This window comes from Dipteris shenzhenensis, chromosome 3 (genome assembly GCF_047967505.1).
Source record: "Dipteris shenzhenensis isolate YYH24624 ecotype China chromosome 3, Dip_SZ_1.0, whole genome shotgun sequence".
Classification (NCBI taxonomy): Eukaryota; Viridiplantae; Streptophyta; class Polypodiopsida; order Gleicheniales; family Dipteridaceae; genus Dipteris; species Dipteris shenzhenensis.
The window spans coordinates 21090140-21113794 of NC_141598.1; the positions used below are offsets into that span (position 1 = coordinate 21090140).

At 43.1% G+C, this 23655-nt stretch overlaps 1 protein-coding gene across 8 annotated transcripts in view; it reads right to left on the minus strand.

Annotated features, from left to right (window-relative positions):
- The window catches only part of LOC147903504 (FAM91 carboxy-terminus protein), a 222079-nt gene that overhangs the window by 68501 nt on the left and 129923 nt on the right, over window positions 1-23655 (minus strand). For all 8 annotated transcript variants that reach the window (XM_087399493.1, XM_087399497.1, XM_087399488.1 and 5 more), the window contains exon 8: window positions 6168-6290. In XM_087399493.1, coding sequence (XP_087255619.1) covers window positions 6168-6290 — 123 coding nt within the window. The remainder of the gene's footprint in view (window positions 1-6167; window positions 6291-23655) is intronic.

Sequence of the window (23655 nt, forward strand, 5' to 3'; positions counted from 1 at the left end):
GACAGTCCAGCAAAGGCATAGTGGAAGATTCATCAAACACAACATCCCAACTGACAAAACACTTGCCCGTGTGGGGCTGATATAGCTTATAGCGCCTGCTCTCTAAACTATACCCAAGAAAAATGCATTTAACAGCTTTATCATCCAACTTAGTGCGTCTTTGTGAAGGCACGTGAGCATAAGCTAAGCATCCAAAAGTCCTCATGTGGGAAATGCGAGGCTTGCCCCGTCCAAGCCTCATAAGGTGTGATAGTATGCAATGCCTTTGTAGGACATCTATTCAAGATGTAATTTGCACACATGACCGCATCCAACCACAACTTATTAGGCAAATGTTTGCCTTTCAACATGCATCTGGCCATTTCCATCGTTGATCTATTCTTCCGCTGAGCCACGGGATTCTGTTGAGGAGTATAAGGCACCGTGCATCGATGATTAACGCCACGGGAAGCCAAAAACACAGCAGACTCCTTCGACATGTATTCACCTCTCCTGTCTGTATTAATGTGAGCAATGTGCAGCCCACTCTCATTCTCAGCCAAGGCAATAAAGTGCTTGAAGCATGAAGAAACATCAGACTTGGATTTCAATGCGAAAATCCAAGTGTACCTGGTGAAATCATAAATAAAAGTAACAAAATAGTAGAACCCCCCAAGAGCTACAACCCTCATGGGTTCACAAACATCACTATGAACCAGATAAAGCTTACGTGAAGCACCAACACTCCCATCCTTGGGAAACGTAGCACGGTGCATCTTACCAAGTAAGCATGGTTCACAAACATGTTTGGTAGGCATATGCATTTTGGGAAGATCCACAACCATATCTTCCTTATATGAACTTCACTAGGGCTCCAAAATTGAGGTGTCCAAACCTCTCATGCCACAAATGAGTATCTGCCATGGTAGAATCAATAGCAAAGGCATGTGCATCGGCAAGTGCAGCATCATCATCTGAACATCTGTCATAAGCATCAAGTCTGTAAAGACCGCTAGACAATGTGCCAGTCAAAACCAGGGTGGAGGCATGTGTAACAGCATACACTGTACACCTCACACTATCAAAAATAACCTGAAAGCCACATGTAGCAATGGCTGAAATAGAAATGAGGTTCTTACGAATGCCTGGAACATAAAGCACATGCTCTAGAGTGACAATACCACCAAAGACAGAAGTACGAGCAACTTGCCCGATACCTTTTCATGGTTATGATGCATTATTGGCACATGTGACACTGCCCCCCTTAGATGTAAGCTCCAATGAGCTGAATAACTTCCTGCAGAAGTGATGTGCTTGCTAGCACCACTATCAAAGAACCAGGCATCACGAACATCTGAAACTGCCATACAAGCATCATGAACATCAGGATTATACTGACATGTAACCAAGAAAGCCCAATGGTGGTCTTGTGCGAAATTAACGGACTCATGAAGAGGCACCATGGGAATGATTAGCATGGGAATGAGAGGGCTTTCCAGCAGAAACCTTGCCTTTACCTTTATGTTTATGATGGGCAACAAATGCTTGATCACTAGCCATAGTAGCATTGCAATTCACACGACTTTGCTCCTCCTGAAGAAGAAGAGCAACAAGCTGGTCAAATGAGATATGATTGGCTGGTCAAATGAGAAATGATTGGCATCACCCCCTGCAACCAACCTCAATGTAGTAGCAAAGCCTTGATATGAATCAGGCAACCCATCAAGGGTATTAGAAACCAGCTAAGAATCAGGCATAATCTCATCAATGTTGGCCAACTGCTCTTTCAAATCCTTCACATTAGTGAGATAGGCATCCATGTTACCACCCTCATCAAGCTTTAAATCTTTCAACTTCCTGCGGAGATAGGCAACCCTCGCCTCATTCAGCACCTGATACAAAGATGCAAGCTGATCCCATGCTTACTTAGCTGTCTTGCAAGACCGAATATGAGGGATAATAACCCGTTCACTGAAAGAGCAATGAAGGCATGTGCTTTGGCATCACGACCATTCCACTGAATTCGCTCCTGTGAAGGAGGCAAAGCACCTGGAGCAGGAGGTGCAGGAGTCCTGGCTGTAGTAGTAGAAATATCACCTGAAGAAGCAGAGGCTACAAGTGTAGCACCAGTAACAGTGCGTGTAGGCCTGACCTCAAAACCTGAAACAATATGCCATAGATTCTTGGCAACCAAAACATGTCCCATCATGTATGACCACATGGGGTAATTGGTGCCATCAAGCTTGTGATCGGCCCCAATCAGCCCAAACAAATAATCTTTGCCACCAGACATGGTGCTGAAATACAAGGCAAATGCACCAACTAGCAAAGCAAATGAGAGAAAGGCAACATCTCAGAATCAAGTGCCAAAAAAACTTCCCAAGCTTCAAAGCTTATGTCTGCAAAAGACTCTGCTGTCCCAAGGTGTATCTGTTGCAAGAAAAATCCCCAAAGGCAACACGAGGCCTTTCCAAAATGCAAATGAAGCAGAAATTGGAAAAATCCAATGCAACAACGGCTTACCCAATGATGTAGCCTAAAAGGACAGCAATGAAAGGCCCTGAATGCGAGCAAAGGAGGGCTGGAAATGGAAATGAGAATTACAGCAAAAGAAGTGCTTCCACGAGAAGGAGAGCACGTAGAAATGGAGTGAAAGAGATCCAATGGAGAGAAGCTCGCAGCCCGAGGCAAAGGGATGCCAAATGAGGAGGGAAGGGCTCCAAGAGAAGTCTCCGGATCAATTCAGCAGCTCCAAATGGCTCGAAATGTCGGCACGCAGCTTGAGGCAGCTCCAATGCGGGTATGCAAATCAAGGCAGCTCCGAAATGCTGAGAAACCTAAAAATGACTGTCACACACCCCGAGGCAACTCTTGTACTGCAGTAAATGCTTGCTGACGCAAAGTACGGATTTTTGATGTGGTTGTATGGAATTTTCTGACACAATTGTACCGAATTTTCTGATGCAATTTTTGGTAGTGTCCGTACAGCTGTACGGATTTTCCGACAGGTCTGTACGGCTATACAGATTTTCTGACAGGTCCGTATAATTAGGTTTTTGCTGCAGAAATTGCTCAGATTTGCTCCAAATTTTAGGTTTTTGCTGTAGAAATTGCTCAGATTTGCTCCAAAATCCATCTCCTTCACGGTAGCTGCTCCAAAATGCAATCTTCTCGCGTCAGAATGACATCTTTCGTGACTAAATTGCTTGGAAAGGTCTCAAACACTCATGGAAGTGTGAAAACTAGCAAGACCAGCAAGAATGAGGGCTCCAGAGGCTGCCAAACAGCTTGGGATAGCTGTCAATGGCTGAGGGAATGGATTCCCGACCTACTTTGATACCACTGTTGGGTGTTGGAAACAATGGAAGCTCAAAAATGGAAGCACAATGGAGAAAAAAGAGATGTTGTAATAGATTTCTGCAAAACTGAAGTGTGGAGGCTCAAGGGAGAGCCAACATAACAAAACCCTAGGGCTTTCTGCCCTAACTGGACTAAGTGTCCTAACTGACCTAGATGGTACATAAACTAACTGTACTGATAGTCGACTATAACTAGGCCTACAAGGCTCATACCAAGGTATAAGTGGCATCTATGGATAGCCCATGAGATAGCCTACATGGGTGGCCAAGAGGGTGCCTCAGGAGGTCCGTTCCAGGTTTTGGACGGCTGAGGAAGATTTCCTACTTCTGCTGGCTGGCTGCCCACAGAGGCTTGCCCATAGGCCCATGGTTGGAGCAGATGCGGGTGAAGGGGCAATGCCACTACTGCTCTGTTGGAGTTCTGGAGATGATCCTTCACTGCCTTCTGAGCTGTCGTAGCGCGGTGAGGATCTGGATAGGAGCCCTCAAAATTATGACCAGCATGCAGAGCCTTCAAAGGGACTACACCTGGGGGATGGTGGCCTGGCTGATTGAGGGAGGTCATGCGTTCCAGATTGATGAGGTCTCTCCAGCTTACTGGATACAAGGACAGAGCATTCAAAGGATAGAGCTCCATCAGGCGGTCCCTCTTGATAGCCTGGATCGAAGTAGGTCTTCCAAGGTAGTTTCGCTGGCGAAACTACCTTGGATAGCACTTTTAAAAGTGACATAACTTTCACATCCAATGTCCAAATATAGTCATTCAACCACTCAAATTGATTGGAACACCCCATTTGAGCACATTTATGGGGTTATATTTCGAAAAATATTGCATATATAGTATTAAATATTACATGTATTTTATGAGAGTGATATATAAGACCAAGTTAATACTTATTTATAGTAATTTAAACTTCTTTAGAAACATGTCCATAAATATCTTGTTATTTATGCTATAAAAACACTAGAAAGATATTGCCATACGATATAAATGTGTTCATAAGTAATTAAATATGTATAGTATTATTACATTGAGAGTGATTATGAGGGATGTTTCTTAAAGGAAATATTTTTCAACACATTTTTAAGGTAATAACAGGGATACAAAGGGATGTCTATAAATAAGAAAATTATGTTGTGTAAAAATGAATGAGTGACTAGTCTGTATATTTTTATGATAAAGGGATCTACTTCTAGTGAAAATAAAAGTGTAAAAACCATGTTTCCTAAAGAAATACTTTTTTTTAAAAATCTATTGAAAAACACGCTCGGATAAACCTGCTCATAGGTTTTTGCTCATAAAATTGACGCATCCTTGTAGATGGTCGATGACCATGATGCCTAGTAGAGATAGAGTTCACTCAGCATTGCTTATGGCATCGTATGGAGGCCTAGAGAATTTCATTGCACTACTTTCTTGGTGGATGAGAGTGACATACACTCTCATCACATGGGGATCCATTGCATGGCACAAGACTGCAAATTTTTTATGGAAGATCGGACACAAACAATGCACTCTTTAGTTTGACAAGGACCCCTTGGGCCACATACCTGAATTCAGTACCACTTTCCATCTTTAGACCCCATTCCTTCATAGATTCTGCATGGGAAATTATGCCAGTCTCACAGCATGGCAGATTCAGCTACAGAGGCCACAAAGGGCCCTGCTTAGGCTAGGGGAGCATTTTTATGAGCGAGCGAGCCATGGATTGTTATTCTAACACACATCCATCTACAGGCCTTTCTAGACTCCTGATTGGCCACACCATTCTAGTATTTTTCCAGATTATTTGTAGCTTTCCTTTGGAAGTTTACAGAAGCTACTCCTGGTTTTTGTACTTTCAGGTTATACTTAATAGAAGTCTCTTGCTGGGGGTCAGGGGTGGGCAGGGGCTGGGGGGGTGGAAGAACTCTTAATTGAATGTAACAGTAGTGGTTGGCAATTGTGGACTTAATGTATATCCAAATCTACTGAGGCTGAGCTCTTACTTACCAAAAATCAGTAAAATAAAGACAAAATCCATTGCAACAGTCCACTCGGTTGATAGGACAGCATCTACTATGGCCCCACTCTTTCTCCCATTTATGTTTGAGACCAATACCAAATCAACACCATTTCATATACGATATACAAACTTGCTATTACATCAAAACTCCTTATACCTCATACTTTACTGAGGATATGCTAGCTGGAAAATCGAACATTATCGAGAAATTAGAGCTCCTTACAAACAGATGTTAAGGATGAGGCTGAATCCACCAGCTGCATTTTCAGGGACAGGTAGGTTTTTTGGGGAAAATCAAGCAATACTAAGTACTATGCAAAGGGCCCAATAGCAAAACAATGTCCCAGCCTGGCCAAGCGGCACTGTACGTGAAGCATCTAAGTCTGGAAGTAGAATGTCATCCTGAACTGACAAGGCCTTTCACGCACCCTTTACATACATGCTTATCATATGCAGCCAAGTTTCGCACTGCAACTGTACAAGAGTAAAAGAAACCCTTTAGGTAAACCATAGTGGAAACAAAAGATGCATTCTATTAGGACCCATCATTTGACAAGAATTGTCAGTTCCTTTCTTACAGTTGACACATAATTGTGTGAAAAACATCAAGTGACATGTCTCCCACTCAGTAGAAAGAGCCATCATTTGACAAGAATTGTCAGTTCCTTTCTTACAGTTGACACATAATTATGTGAAAAAACATCAAGTGACATGTCTCCCACTCTGTAGAAAGAGCCATTTACACAAGAAGTCACCATAAGCATGACCATCTCAAAACTTGAGGCTTCAGCTTACGTATCTTGAAAGGTACACGATTGCTCACCCGAAACTCTTCCAATGAGAGGTTGACAACACAAACAGTCCACCAACTCTCTATAGCAAAATGAACTGGCTGCATCGGCATCATCTCCTTTATGATTGACTTGTTAATCTTCCACATCAACCTCTACACATTTAACAGCCAACAAAAATTTATTGTTCAAAATATTATTACAAGCTATCCAAACATGTTAAGCTTCCGAAGAACATTCAACCTCAACACGTTGCAAAGCATGAATCGTAGCCCAAAAATGCTTCAAGGAAACAGCCATTCAGCATTGATCACTAGATTCATCGTTATGAAGGTTTTAGAGGCCAATAGCACACCCAAAAGTGTGCATACATAACAAATCACGATACTAGTTTTCCAAATATGTATAAATGTTGTACTTGTCTTCATGTAGTTCATGATATCCATATGACAGTGTACAACATTAACCTGCAATGTACCGCTGTACAAGTATGCTCATGTGTACGTGTGTGCGAGCGTGTGTGCGTGTGACCCCCACTGACAAGGTACCTGTCATACATCTCCAAAGAAAAAGCCTTTGTTTCAATGGCATTTTACACTTCCATAACATCCTGAGATTCTTCTGCCACCATGAGAGGGGTTCTTCCGCCACCATGAGAGGGGCTTCCTTATATGCCACAGAGAATTAGCATATTGCTGAATCCATGGAGCAGGCTGAAGAAGCCTATAGGCTTTGATGGAGGTTAAGGCACGAAGAGGAACAGGATGAGTGCATGTAGCAGAGGGTTGCAATTGCCAATCCGTAAGCCTGTCTGTGTCAGCCACAGGAGGAACAGGTAGAAAAGGATGTAATAAATCAGCAATTTTCTTCCATATAGACCTATGATGCATTCCCAATGCATAGGATGCAGTGGCCTGAGGAAAAGATAAGACATATCCCTGATCATCTACCACATCATGTATGTATCTAATTCCCAATTTCATGAGATTGTATGCCTGAACAGGTTCCTGTAGAGCGAGCGGAATGTCAAAGATGGCACTCCAATGAATACTTTCTTTCCTCATTGAGTTTGTTTCCGAGCAATTATCAGGAGCCCATTTGACCTTAGAAAGTACTTGTTTCCAGTCAAGTATCACAGCAGTAGAGAAAGGACAGCCAGGTATCTTCCCTACAAATCTGCCAATGACAACCTCCCAATGATCAGTAGTCCAATGACCATAAGCACAAGTCCTCATGTTGACACACATGGATGCCAGCATACAAGTCCATGGCTGTTGTTGGCGGAAAAAAGTATGCAGCATAGTCGCCTTCCTTGCAAGCACATGATATCTTATATTGAGGACATAAGTCCACCATGCATCCTAGGAGAGCACACCATTTCCATCTTCATCAGTCTCAATGCTTTCATAGCAATTTTTGTCCTCCATAACATCTCCATAGCTTGAGACATAAAGGCTGAAATATCCCTGGAGGACCAATGCAACAAAGGCAAATAGAACTGGACATAGGACATTACAATGGACTATACTATTCTGAGCCTGACATGAAGAGGCCAAGTAGAAATCTTCCAATATTCCAGTTTATGTTGAAGTCTTTGGAAGATCCATTTTAGCTAAACGTCGCATTGCACCATCCACATGTTTAAGATGTCAGCCTCCTTCAGAGACTGTTATTCATTTGCTTTGGCACTGCCCGTGTACTAAGATCCTCCTTGAGTCACAGATTTGGGAAACATTTCTAGCTCTTTGGCAGATTTATGAAGTCTTTGTCTCAATACTCACTATTTCTCTCTTGGGTGCGATATTGGGCTCTTTGGACAATCTGGAGTGAGCATAATTTGGCATACTTGGGTCGGCAGATTCACAAGTCATATGAATCTTTCCGAGCCTCATTGCGGCAATCCTTATATGATGCCTGCCATGAGGGTGATATGGATGCTTCTTGCATAGAGCTTTTCTTTTTATGTTTCTGATCTTTGGGATACTCGGAGACCTCCCATCATGTAAATTTATTATCATATAAATATATGCACTAGATATTACCAAAAAAAAAGTGTATGCATGTGCGCACATGTGTGAATGTAGATTATTCTTAATGAAAGGTTCTTCTACAAATGTGTGTGTGTGTGTGTTTTATTGGATCCGTTATTGGGCACTATGGACCTATGGAAGGACTGCAATCATTGGGGCTTTAGTGATCCCTCTTTGGCGAAATATCCGTTCTTATGTGCATCTTTACGACAATCGTTTTATGATTGTGTGTATGCCTAGGACATAGACTATCCTACCTTCTTGTCATATAATGACATCTTCTGATGCTTATAGTTGGTTGTCCCTTTCTTTGGGACTGTTTTCTGTAATATAGTCACAACTGGATTTCACCCCAAAAAAAGTGTGTGTGTGTGTGTGTCAGGCAAAATATTATTTGCAATGCAATGACAATAGGAAAATAGCCAAATGGGAGACACGTGCATGACAGAGAGCCTTTTTGGATAAAGGTTGCTCCTCCAAAGCCTTTTTTAAAGGGCTGCATTACAGAAGGTCTTCTCAAAATATTTGCAGGGCTTTGTTAGCAGATGGTGTTTGGACTTCTTCTAGGACACAACTTGCTGCAGCTTGTGTTCGACATTTTTCTTCTCAGTTTGGGAAAGCAGATTTACCTTCGCAGGAGGTTATTACAGCAAGCGAAAAATTATTACAGCATGTCATTCCAACTGTCTCTCCGGCATAGGATTTGGATTTGGAATCTCCTTTCATTGAAAGAGAGCTAAGTGATGCTGTTAAATCATGTGCTAGATGGAGATCTCCTGGCCAGGATGGTCTCACGGGGGAATTTTTCTTGGCTTTTTGGGATCTGCTGAAAATGCCTTTGCTGCAAATTATCAAAACTGCTTGGCAAAATCAATGTATGCCGGATTCTTGGAAGAAAGGGTTGGTCATACTTCTTCCCAAGAAGCCTATTTGTGAGTCATTAACTGATTGGAGGCCCATTACTTTGATGCCGGTGATATACAAGATCATCACCAAAATGGTGGTTGATCGGATAAAGGAATATTTACATGATGGCCTGCATCAAGCTCAATATGGCTTTATTCCACGACGCCATATTATGATAACATTGCAAATGCTTATGTTGGGATTGAGTATGCCAAGTATACAGAGCAAGATGTGCTTATCTTGCAGGTAGATATTGCAAAGGCATTTGACACCATTCAATGGGACTTTATAGCTCAGACTATGCAGGCTTTGGGATTTGGTCAAAAATTGCAGCATGTTATCTTTTGGCTTTATCAGGATAGCAAAGCCGCATGCATTTTATCTCGAGACTTATTGAAGCCCTCGACACTTAGATGTTCAGTTCAGCAAGGTTGCCCTCTCTGTGCTATCTTATATGCTATACCCACGCATCCAATGCTTCAATATATTGATCACTTGGTGGCAACAAATATATTACATGGGCTGGAAGTTCCTGCAAGTCGCTCATTAGTTGCTCAGGCTTGTGCAGATCATTCATTCTTCATGCCAAAAAACACTCCAAGTGATCTTTCTTCGCTAATGCAGGCTCTCTCTTTGTATGGACTGGCTGCTGGCCTACACATTAAGTTTCAGAAATCCCGTTTGTTGCCATTGCATTCTAAGGATTGGCAAAGGCTGCTCTGGCCAGGCGAAATTGTTCCACCAACTCAATTGATTCGTCATCTTGGATATCCTCTAGGTTGGAGCATTACTCGCCGCCAACAAATTGATTGGGTTCTTGCTAAGTTGAAGAAAAAACTGGAATATTGGAAGTTGGCTACTTGGCCGCCGCTGCATGTCCGTCTTCACATTGTTCAGTCTATCTTGGTGGCTTACATTCAGTTTTATTTGCCATTGATTTTTTTCACTAAGAAGGATTTGTCTTCCTTCATGTCCACCATTATGGAAATTTTATAGCGGTCAAAGCATGGTAAGAAAAGCTTGTGGATTCTTCCAGTATAGAGATTATGTTCACCCAAATTGCATGGAGGGCTGAATATTCTTAATATGCATGTGCACATTTTAGCTCACAAAGGCCAAATGATGCTTCAGTTTCTTCAAGATGATCAACCTTGGGCTGCTATGATGCATTCCTTACTGGTTCACATCACCACTCCTCCATTTGGTTTTTAGCAACCCATGCAGTGGGATTTTCTTTTGGGCTGCATTGAAGGCAAAATCAAAGGTTGTCCTATGGTTTCTCAAATGTTTTTAGATTGGAAGCATATTCTTTCACATTTTGGCATGGAATGGAATAGACTCATTGGTCACGGGTTTTTTCTGCTTCCCTGGCTTTGAAGGAACCTCAACGTTCTTATTTTCTTAATATAAAAGGGATTTCCACTGTCATCGCAGATATTATTAAAGTTGATGGCACACTTTTATCCTTCCCTTTGGTTGTTGCAAAATATGGTTTGGGTATGCACTATCGTCCAGTATGGCAAGTCATTACTCGAATGGTTCAGTCATTTCAGCCAGTACCGCCTTTAGAGCTTCAACACAGGCTTCAAGATTGGACCCTTCTTCCTTTATACTCATCCATTCGTCCTTTGAAGCTGTTTCATGTAGCAGTCTCTTCTTTATATAAAGTTCTGTTATCACCACCTTGGGTATCAGACAGAGCCATTTTGATATGACTCAAATGTGAAGAAGGGATTGAAGCAAATTTGGCACTCTAAGGTTCCATTACATCAACAAGTTTTTTTATGGCGTGTTCTGTTGGGAGTTTGTTCCGTCCGGACAGCTTTTATCTTGCAGACGGAGCAATGGCGTGTTCTGTTGGGGGTTTGTTCCGTTCGGACAGCTTTTATCTTGTAGACGGATTGCTCCAGCTATCTGTCATCGGTGTTTAGCTCCTAGGGAATCTGTATATCATATCTTTTGGCATTGCTCTTAGACAGAGAATTTCTTGGCCACCCTTCGGCACAGATTGAGATTGAGGATTTCTCAGGCTGTTTTTGGCAAGCATTTCTGGTTGTTTGGGATTTATCCTAAACGGCCGAAATTTGATTTGTTCTTTACCTGGGTTCGCTACTATGCCTCTGGAAAGCTAGGAATCACATAGTCTTTGGTGATCCAGTCTTTTCTACTTTTATTTTCTTCCGTCGTTCTTTGCAGGAATCGCTCTTCGATTGCTTGCAAACTTACTGCATAGATCAAGATGTATATTTGTCCTACATGGATATTTGTCCTACATGGACATTTTCACTTGATGTATTATTTCAGCTTGCCGATTTTTTTCCTGGATAGCTATCTTGTAATATAAAGCATTCCGAGTTTTAACCCCCCAAAAAAAAGTGTGTCTGAAACACAGGCGTGGTCTGATTTTTTGCTTCAGTTGCGCCTGGTTGATCTCTGGAAGGAATTACAGCCCATGCTTCCGGGCTATACCTTTCAGCATAATGCTCAATCTTCTTATCGGACACGCTTGGACAGATGGTATCAAACTGATCCACAACATTGTGATGCCTTTACTTGTCAAATTTGGGTTGATCATGCTTTCACACATTTGGATCATGCTCCTCTTTGGTTGAGGCTTTCCTTACATGAATTTCCCACTGACAGATTGCCTTGCCGAAGGCTTTTGCTGATTAATAATAGTTATCTGGAGCATGCTGACTTTAAAGCCTTGGTCTCTAATGCTATTCAGCCTCTCTCTCGTCGGATACACATTGGTTTGGATTATGCCTCGCAGGCTTTTGTTGCTCGGATGCAAGCAGTTATTTGAGATTATGGCAAATCCTATATGCAAGCCACAAGGGAGACTGTAGCACATGCCAAATTTCCTTGTCAGAGTTTGACTGAGCTTACTCATGTTTGCCCTTTGTCTTTAGAGGAAAGCATGCTCTTATGTCAGACTCAATTCTCTCTTCAATCCAATTATCGCAGAAAGCTTGCTAAATGGGAAACTCGATCCAGACAACAGGAATTTTTGGATAAAGGCTACTCTTCCAAGCAATTTTTTAAGAGTTTACACTACAAAAGACAGGCTGCCAATATCTGTCGGATCCGGATGCCTAACGGCTCTTGGTCAACATGTCGTTCAGACAGCTTGCTAATTTATGTGTGCAGCACTTCTCCACTCATTTTGGGCATGTGAATACTCTTTCTCCTCGGGTCGTGTCTCCACGTTAGCTTCTTTTGCAGCATATTCATCCAATTCTGTTTGATGCTCAGGCTTTGGAAGTTGAACATCCCTTCACTGAAAGGGAATTGTCTAATGCACTGAAATCCTGTGGCAGATGGAAATCTCCAGGATGGGATGGTCTCATTGTTGAATTTTTTCTTGCATTCTGGGATCTTCTTAAATTCACCTGGCTGCAAATGGTAAATACAGCATGGCAAAATCAACAGATGCCTATGTCATGGAAAAAGGGTCTTCTCAAGCTGATTCAAAAAAAGCAGCTATGTGATTCACTTGGTGATTGAGGGCCAATCACGCCAAATCATTGCCAAAATGGTGGTTGATCGGATTAAAGGTTATTTGCATGATGGGTTGCATCCCTCCCAATATGGCTTTGTTCCACGTCGCCATATCACAGATAACATTGCCAATGCTTATATTGAGATTAAATATGCCAAATACACGTAGCAGGATGTTCTACTCTTGCAGGTAGATATTTTACACAGTTCAATGGGATTTCATCTCGCCTATGCGAGCTTTGGGGTTTGGACAAAAATGCAACAGGTTATTTACTGGCTTTACAGAGATAGCAATGCGGCTTGCATTCTTTCTAGGGATATCTCTGATGAGTGGACTCTTCGTTGTTCGGTCCGCCAGGGATGCCCTCTCAGTGCTTTACTGTATGCCATTGCTACTCATCCTATGCTTCAATATATTGATCATCTTGTGGCTACAGGATCACTTCATGGCTTGGAATGGGATGCTAATCGCAGCATGGTTGCTCAAGCTTATGTTGATGATTCTTTCTTTACCCTGAAGAATACGCCCCATGATCTTGGTGCCTTGATGCAGGCCCTCTTTGGTTATGGTTTGGCAGCTGGTCTTCATGTTAATTTTCAAATATCTAAGCTGCTCCCTTTGCATTCCAAAGACTGGCATAGTCTATTATGGCCCACCCACTCAGTTTGTTCGTCATCTTGGTTACCCTTTGGGGTGGAAACTCACTCGCCGACAACAAACTGATTGGGTTTTGGCTAACCTTCGGAAAAAGCTTGAGTATTGGAAACTGGAAACCTAGCCTTTGCACGTTCGTCTTTATATAGTGCAGTCCATCCTTATGGCATATATTCAATTTCACTTGCCATTGATCATGTTCACTAAGGCAGATCTTACATCTTTCATGTTTGTCTTTATGGAAATCTTCTGGTGATCCAAACATGGCAGAAAAAGTCTCAGGCTGCTTTCGATGCATCACATTTGTTCTCCCAAGATGCATGGTGGATTAAACATCACGGATATTCATGTGCATATTCTTGCCCACAGGGGAAAAATATTGCTGCAATTTCTGCAAGGTGATCAGCCTTGGGCTCTTATGATTAGGACTTTGGTCACTCATATCAATATTTTTGTGTTTGGTCATTGGCAACTCGATCATTGGGATTTGTTTTTTGGCTGCACTAATGGCACTTTGCCGGGCTGCCCTTTTGTCTCCCGCTTGCTTCTTGACTGGAAGCATGTTCTTTCTCATCTGGAATGGAATGGATGGCAATCTTTGCTTGGGAATTCAAGCATTCACTAGTCGAAAGTCTTTCAGCCTCCCTTGGCTTTACAGGAACCTCAACGTTCCTACTTTGTCTCGTTTAAAGGCATTACCTCGGTTGCTGATGTTATAGATGATGCTGGTATTGTGCTCCCCTTTTCTCTAGCAGCCACTACATATGGATTGGGCTTTCATTATCGTCCTTTGTGGCGACAAATTACTTCTATGCTTTCGCCTTTTGTTCCGATTCCTCTTTTGGAACTCCAGGACCGGCTGGAAGATTGGACTTTGACTTCTCTAAGGTCCTCTTCTCGTCCTTTGAGGTTATCTCATATTACTGTACCTGCATTGTATAAAATCCTTTTGCCTCAACCTTGGGATTCAGAGAGAGGTGATTCTGTTTGGTGAATGCATTGCCTAGCCAAGTAGTGGAGGAAAAGATTACAGCAACTTTGAGCCTATAAAATACCGCTTCGGCAACAGGTTTTCTTTTCGCGAGTTCTTTTGGGAGTGTTTCCATCTGGACAGCTATTAGCTCATCGACACATTGCTCCTGCACTTTGCCACAGATGTTCTGCTTCTTCGGAGATTGTGCCTCACTTGTTTTGACATTGTCCGTGCTCTCGTGAGTTTTTTTATCTGCTTTGACAGCGCCTGCGAGCGAGATTCCCATCTATTCTGTTTGGGAAGTTCTTCTGGCTATTTGGGTTTCATCCATCTAGACCGAAGTTTCATCTTTTCTTCGTTTGGGTTCGCTACTGGGCACTATGGACTTTATGGACATATAGGAATTGTGAAGTCTTTGGTGATCCTACTCTCTCTCTGTTTGGCTTTTTTAGGCGTTCTCTGCAGCAATCTTTCTTTGATTGCTTGCAAACCCGCTACATAGATCATGAGGTCTTTTGGGCATATACTGAAATTTTCAGTTGATGTTATTGTAGCACCTTATTTTGAGGTTGCTACTCATATAATATAATCAATCAAAGATTTCACCCAAAAAAAAAAGCGTGTGCGTGCATGCGCAGAGCATAGGAGGAAGGGACGATCTTCAAGCCCCTGACCAGTAGCATCTACCCGTACGGTGTCCGTACAGCAACAGGGTTTTGTCCGTACAGAATGCCTCACGTACAGTAGCAAGGTGCTGGTCCGTACAGTAGCAGGTTTTCGTCCGTACAAAAGATACTTGTGCGAGTTGACCGTTCTTCTGTCGTATGTACAGAAAGCCTCACATGCAGATCTTCCTGCTTCCTTTCCGTTTTGCTTCTGGCCGTATAGTTCTGTACAGCATGTACAGCCCCTACAAATCAGGGTTTCCCCCTTTCGTGTGCTTTGGACACCAACCCTCCTCGTCTCTCCTTCTCTTCCGTTCGCTTTTGCCAATCCTACCTTTGCATAGTTTTTTGTCTGCTGTCTTTTTTTGCTCCTTCTGGGTTTTCTTTTCTTGCCGTCCTTTATTTTCAGCTTAACTTTCTTCATGGCTTCAATGAAGACTTACCCGCACAAAAAGCAAAAGTAGGATTTCGGTCACGATGACCCTGTGCATGCCTCTCTTGAGGCTCAACTGGTTTATGATGTTATGCATGAGGGATTTGAAGATACCCGCAAGGATTGGAAGCACACTACTCCTACTGTTGGGATAATGGTGGAGGCTGATGATATTGTGGATCCGGTGCGAGAATATGCTAAGCATGTAGTGATTATTTTCTTTCCAGGTTGTATGCCGGTTGTAGCTGATGTGGGTAATTGGTTGACACACAGTTTTGTACGCAAAGTGCATTACGCAGCCAAGGGCTTCTTTGAAGTTATTATGGTGGATGAACAGCATAAGCAGATGCTCTTCGAACATTCTCCTCTTTTTTATGGACAGCAAATGGTGCACGTTTCCCATGGTCGCCTACCACGGCCTATCAAGCTTTGATCAGACATCGTTGTCCGGTGTGGGTGGAAGTCGTGGAGTTCCCTCAATGCCTGGCTTCTCTGTTGCCAAAAGTTGTAGCTTCTTTGGGCAAGGTGGTGTGTCCACCACGGCCAAATGGCAACTCTAATAGATTTTGTATTTTGCGGTATACATATAACCCCACTCCAGAATCTTATGCTGTTATTGTCAACAATGTTGCTATGGGAAGTGCTTTCTATAAGCTTAAATGGGGATTATTTGCAGGGGCTTGCTTTGAATGCAAGAAGTTTGGACACATGGCTTTGCAATGCCCTCTGGTTTTACACAAAATGCCTCCAGATGCTATGCCTACTCAAATGCATCCTAAGGATTCTCCTGGCTCTTCTCTAGTTAAAAATAAGCCAAACAAGCCTGCTACTGCAGCCCAAGATGAGGGAAAAGCTTCGGGTGTGCCAAATGGAAATGCCTCTTCTTTGATGCCTTCTACCTCTCAATCGAAAGTAAAGGAAAGACTTTGCAGGAAGCTTAGTAGAGTCCAAGAAATACTGTGACAGCACCGAGACCTCTCCCTCTCCATACATGGAATGATTCATCTTCAAATGGTCATTCTCCTGAAGAAATTCAGAAATTGTATAAGCAAGTCGCATCCTCTTCCCTGAAGAGGAAATTACGGGTCTTTTGTCTTCTCCACAGACACTTGGTATCTTCTCATGGTTGTAAATATGTTGCCACATATAAAATGTTTGACTCTCAATGTACAGGGTTATGTGATCCCAGAAAATGGGGCTATCTCAATCAATTATGGCCTGACATAGAGGCATTGCAAGAGCATAACCAGCATATGTATGCTGGTCATTATGGGCATTTTGCTGGGTATGACATTTTATGCGGATGAGCTTTCTTTTTCAGGTGTAGTTTTTTTGGTGAAACATGAGTTTCACCCAGTTTTTGCCCTCAATGATAGCCAAGGCAGATGGCTGATTATACAGTGTCTCATTAAGGGAGAATTTTTTGAATTTGCCTCGGTTCATGCTATTACAGCCTGACATAGAGGCATTGCAAGAGCATAACCAGCATATGTATGCTGGTCATCATGGGCATTTTGCTGGGTATGACAAATTTTAATGCGGATGAGCTTTCTTTTTAAGGTGTACTTTTTCTGGTGAAACATGAGTTTCAGCCAGTTTTTGCCCTCAATGATAGCCAAGGCAGATGGCTGATTATACAGTGTCTCATTCAGGGAGAAATTTTTGAATTTGCCTCGGTTTATGCACCTCAATCTTCTCGCAATAGAGGTTTAATTTGGGTTGATATGCAAGGCTACCCCTGGAGACAGGATGCCTTTATTTGTGGGGATTTTAATAATGCTCCTTAGCAGGGTGATAATACTTATGGCCACTCATATGTTGGCTTCTAAGCGCCATCATTGGTCAAATCAATTACTTCAGCTCAGTCTTGTTGTCCTTTGGAAAGAATCACACCCAATGTTGCCAGGCTATACTTTTCAGCATAATGCTCAGTCTTCTTATCGTGCCTATCTAGATCATTGGTACAGAGTTAATCGTCAGCACTATGATTATCTCACTGCTAAATTATGGGTGGATTATCCTTTTACGCATTCGGATCATGCCCCTTTGTGGTTGAGCATCTTTCTTCATGTAATGCCTGATGGTCGGCTTACACAAAGAAGACTATTCATTGTGAATAATAGCTATTTGGAGCATGACGTATACAAGGCCATAGTTTATGAACCTGTCCACCCCCTATCGCAATAGTCTCACTTTGGCATTGACTATACTAAGCAGTTATTCGTGATTATGGCAAAAATTACATGAAGACCTTGAGAGAGAATGTTGCTCATGCTAAAGTTAGGTGTCAATATTTGACTGAGCTGAGTCATGTTAGAAATCTTTCTATGGAAGAAAATCAGATTTTATGCCAGGCTGAACATTGTCTCCAATGCATTGACAATAGAAAAATATCTAAATGGGAGACATGGGCACGACAAAGGGCTTTTTTGGATAAAGGATGTTCATCCAAAGCCTTTTTTAAGGGCTTACACTATAAGAGGCACTCTCAAAGTATTTGCAGGGCTCTTCCCTCTGATGGACAGCTTGCTGCAGCTTGTGTTAATCATTTTTCTGCTCATTTGGGAAAGCAGATTCTCCATCACAAGAGGTTATTTCAGCAAGACAGAAATTATTACTGCATGTCACTCTCATTGTCTCACCAACACAGGCTTTGGACTTGAAAACTCCTTACACTGAAAGAGAGTTAAGTCATGCTATTAAATCATGTGGTAGATGGAAATCTGTCTAGCTAGGATGGTCTCCTTTGCTGCAAATGATAAATAGTGCTTGGCAAAATCAATACATGCCGGATTCTTGGAAGAAAGGGCTTGTTGGCTGATTGGGGGCCTATCACTTTGATGCCTGTCATTTATGAGATCGTCACCAAAATGGTGGTTGATCGTATCAAAGAATATTTGCATGATGGCCTTCATCCAGCGCAATATGGTTTTATTCCTCGTAGTTGACAATATTGCAAATACCTATGTTGGGATTGAATATGCCAAGTATACAGAGCATGATGTTCTCTTGTTGCAAGTAGATATTACAAAGGCTTTTGACACTTAAAGTTTTCGGAAGACCGATGGGTCTATGAGACTGCGAAAAAACCTGAATACAATGAGTTGTGGTAGTGAAGCTACTAAATGAGCATCCACACCAATGCAGAATGCAATAAAATGCAAAATGGCAACACTAAGTCCTAAGTACAACATAGTCATATCTCGACTATATATATATATCAATCTCAGCATCATCATCATAACCATCATCATCATCATCGTTAGCAACAGGACATCAGGACGGATGAGGCTGTGGAAGCGGAGGCATGAGGTCAGCAATAGAACGTTGTCGCCCCCTCAAGAGTGCAGTCCTGGTATGTCTCCTGGTCATAGCTCTACATCTAACCAAGGCCACTGTGACCCCCGTCCATCGGGCTCCGACCCTAAACAAGGAGGGATGTCCCGAAGTGTGATCTGTGAGTCAACCCTCTGTCTGAGCTGTTGGGTCACAATCATGTCGAGGTCTCGCCATGGGGGTCTATGTGATCTAGCTGAAAGAACTCCGTGATAGAGCTCTGAGAGGTATCAGTCAAGGGAGAAGTCTGTTCCTATCTCCATGCTCGAAGGATCCTATCTCGGTGTCTCAGCATCTCATGAATGAAACCACCCAAACATCGCTAGTCTGGCTAGGAGAGGACACGAGCCAACATCCCATAACTATCTCCGAAGAGGCAGTAGAAACGCCATCGGATCTCATAGTAAACAGGACACCTGAAGATGAAATGCCCCTCTGTCTCAACGTCCTGCATGTCACACAGTGTGCATATGCGCCTCTTCCTGGGTAATCGTGCTGCTCGGCCACTCTCGATACGAAGTCTAAGAGCATCCACTGGTCACGGGTTTTTTCTCCGCTATTGGCTTTGCAGAAGCCCACAAGCTCATATTTTCTTAATTCAAAAGGAATCTCCTATGTGGCAGATGTCATTCATGATGATGGCACTCTTCTATCCTTTCCTTTGGCTGCTGGAAAATATGCTTTAGGAATGCATTATTGTCCTATATGGCAAGCCAATTACTTGGATGCTTCGGCCTTTTCAGCCCGTGATACAAGAACTAGAGGACCCATCAGATAATCCATTGTAATTGTCCCTCCACCATGTGGAAAACACGTGAGCCTGCTAGATGATGGCCATCTCTGGAGGCCATTATATATAATCAAATCATGGACAGCCCCCAACTAAAGTAGGTGTCGCACATAGCCTCTCACTTGTGGTGCATCTATTGAGCACCGCACTATCCCAAGATTTGCTAGCTCCAGTACTACGAGGGAGTTAGAAGAAAAATTTAGCAAACCCACCTATCTATCTCCTGTGTGCGCACTGAAGTCACCAAGGAGAAGGGTATCTCCTTGCCTGGAGAACTCTGTGATGTCATCATATATTGTCTCAGATAGGCTGTGCCCCTCTATGGTGACCTCATGTGCATAGGATGATGTATTTCGGGGGAAATAGCACACCGCAATGAAGATCGGCCATGCATCTAGTAGCTAGACTCGTATTCACATATGTCATGTATGCTCCTCTCTCCATATCACTGATATAAGCCGTCTCAAATGTGATCTGAAGAGAACTACCACCCCTCAAGTGCCCCCAATCCCATTGTCTCTCCTCATCTCTCTCCTATGGGCTGATTTCCAAGTGTATCATGTCACTGTAGGCAGCCCCTCTCTAGGCTCTCATTTATCTCAATGTAGAAAATCACGTCTCGTCAGTGTAGGTCTCTAAGAATCCCTCGCGGTCAGATGAGAAAGAAAGAAAGAAAGAAAGTGTATTATTGTCCACTAAAGGCCAAAATGGGCCCATGGGACATCAAGAACTCTGCGTACAAGATAGCACAAAATCAACGTGCCACAAAGAAGAGGCATCGTCGAATATCATCTAAGTGCTACGCAATACAATGCAAGTGAAAGTACATAATGTCAAATCCGAGCCTAAATACAAAGTAAGCTAGATGCAAGGAAACCGCCCCTGGGTGCAAAATGGGGGGATGAGTACAATATGTCAATGCAAAGATACAAGTCCATGTATCACGGAGTCTGAGAACCAAAATAATACTGGAAATCCTGTCCATCAACTCTGCCTCCTGCTATGAGAGTACAAATCTGAGCAAAAGTGAGGTGAGCGGCTAGTAGGGCGAGATCTCCATGAGTAAGTCTCCTCCGAAAAGCTGCCATCATCCTGGATCGTCTGGAGATGAAGCGGCGAGTACGTCCCCTATGTAACAAGATCCTGCGGCGTCTACAAACCATCTCATATGTACATCCACAGGGTGGAGGCATGTGTCCTGTGTGAGCTCTGACCTCCTCGTGCTCCTCCTGATACCTGTCATCTGGTAAAGTGAGGTGAGCGGCTGGTAGGGCGAGATCTCCATGAGTAAGTCTCCTCCGAAAAGCTGCCATCATCCTGGATCGTCTGGAGATGAAGCGGCGAGTACGTCCCCTATGTAACAAGATCCTGCGGCGTCTACAAACCATCTCATATGTACATCCACAGGGTGGAGGCATGTGTCCTGTGTGAGCTCTGACCTCCTCGTGCTCCTCCTGATACCTGTCATCTGGTATAGCGTGTGTCTGAGCTCTATCGGGCTGGGCTCTATCACGCTCCGGTCTGTGCTGATGGTCTCTGAGGTAGTGTCGTCGAAGCATAGTGGCCTCCCTGACATAAAGAGCTAGGCAATGCTGATCCTCATAATCCATCACTCGTGAGAGAGGTCCAAAACCATCCGTGAAGAGACAGTGGAATCTCCCTCTGATCTCATAATATAGCGGGCATCTGCAAATGAAGTGCTCCTCTGACTCCACCTCTCCCATGGTGAGAGAGAGAGAGAGAGAGAGAGAGAGAGAGAGAGAGAGAGAGAGAGATGTATTAACGTCTACAGGAGGCCTCACAGGCCTATGACATAAAGTACAAAACCAAAAGTAACTCATACAAGCCACTATGGGCTGAAGCAAAGGGCTCACTAAGGCCCTTGCTGAAAGCTAAAGTGCTAAACTAGTGCGCAAATTAGCAGAGTAGCAAAATAGCAAAATAGTATCAGGTAATCAGAACTAACGCTCCTAGTACACACCCAGGCTCCATATATCTAGGTACCCTGGTGGCTCTCTGATGGGATGTGAGGACCTCTCGTATCTATCTATCAAGCTATCGCTTGGCGGAGGATGTGGTCTCCTCAATCTTTGTATCCGATGGGCTGCGTCAAGGGTGGTGCCTCATCTCTGGTGGTCTCCTCCGTTGAAGGCTAAAATAGACCGGACCTCGATCGTACGTGCTCTGATCACTCTCCATGCCACATGTGGGGTGTGTGCCTCTCATCTAGCAGCATGGTGGCTGTGACTCTCACTACTAATCCATGATGCTCTCATCTCATCAAGCTCCTCTCCCTCAGCCTCACAGAGAGAGAGAGAGAGAGAGATCCATCTTGGTTATCCTCTGGAATGGATAGTCACACCCTACCAACAAACGGATTGGGTGCTTGCAAAGCTTAAAAAGAATCTCGAATATTGAAAGTCAGCCACCTCGCCACTACATGTTCAACTCTGTACTGTACAATCAATTTTGGTTGCCTGCATATAGTTCTTCTTACCTTTGATGATGTTTGGTAAAAAGGACAATGCATCTTTGATGTCCATTCTTTTGGAGACTTTTTGGCACTTGAAGCATGGCCGTAAGAGCATTAGATTACTCTATATGGAGCACCTCGGTTTGCCAAAGATAAATGGTGATCTGAATATTTTGAATATTCAAATTCATTTTTTGGCACATAAGGGGCAGATGATGCCAGAATTTTTGCAGGGTGACCACCCTTAGGCTTGCTATGAAGCATCACTTGCTTTCATAGTTGACTGCTCATGCTTTTGGGCATTGGCACCCCATTCAATGGAATTTTATTCTGGAATATTTTGATGCCTAAGTTAATGGCTGCCCTTTTGCCTCTAGAATGTTTTCAGATTCGAAAGACATTCTCTCTGATCTCAAATGGCATGGTTGCAACTCCTTCGATGGAAATTCCTTGCGAGCTGAGAATCTGCATTGGTGGTCAAAAGTGTTTGATCGTCCCCTTGCCTTGCAGGAACCCAAGCACTCTTATTTTATTTCATCCAAATGGATTCAGTTGGTGGGTGATGTGCTTCATGCATCTTTTCCATCAACAGCCAAGCAGTATGGTTTGGGGCTGCATTATCGACCCCTTTGGCATTATCTTTCTCAAATGCTTTAATGTTTCTTGCCGGTAGCAAACCTAGAGCTTACTTATCATCATACAGATTGGGCTCTACATCGCCAGGGTTCAAGCACTCAATCCATTGCTGTTAGCTGATGTCTCAGTGGCCAGCTTGTATAAGGTTTTGATGCCTCCACCTTGGATTTCAGATCGACAAATCAAATTTGGTCTGTGAATCCTAATGCCAAGTGGTGGCACAGCTTTGGAGCTGCGAATTTCCTATTCGTTAGCAAGGTTTTCTATGGCAGGTGATGCTTGGGGTTATTCCTTTTGGCCAACTCCTAGCACGTAGACATATTGCTCCTGCTGTTTGTCACCGATGTCTGGTTCCAAGGGAATCCTTGTTTCATCTATTTTGGCATTGTCCTACAACTTGTGACTTTCTGCTTTTTCTACAGCAGCATCTCTGAGGTTGGTTTCCTACTGCATGCTTTGGCAAGCTTTTTGGGCTATTCGGGATTTACGCCTGGAGGCACAAGTTTGATCTTTTCTTCACCTGAAATCAATATTGGGGACTCTAGACTCTATGGAAAGACAAAAATCAGAGAGTCTTTGGAGATCAAACTTTTTCCAAGTTTCACTACTTCCGGATGTCACTTAGGAAAACTTTCTATAATTTTCTATGTGCTCCTCAGATAGATTCCTCTATTTACTTGTCCTACATTGACATCTTTTGATGCTGTAATTGCATGTCCCCTCTTTGGGGGCTGCTTCTCATAATAATTAAATACATGGATTTCACCCCAAAAAAAAGAGAATGTGTGTGTGAGTGTGCGTGCACGTGCATGTGTGTGGGAGACGGTTCTACATCTGCTTGGGACTTGCTTGGCTGCCCGAGATTTTCCACGTAGATAGGGGACTTATCTTCATGCTCGCTTTCCTTGTGTCTCTTTTGGCAAACGGTTTTGGTTGTTTGGGAGATATGCCTCTACACCGGACTATGATTACTTCTTCAGTTGGTATTGTTAGTAGGCTGTATGGTCTTTATACCATGCTCATAACTCTAACCAGTATGGGCATTTTTCTGTGGATGTTTATCGTTTTTTCCAATCCTCCCCGCGTCAAACCCTTCGGGATGCACATGCCTAAGGAGATCTT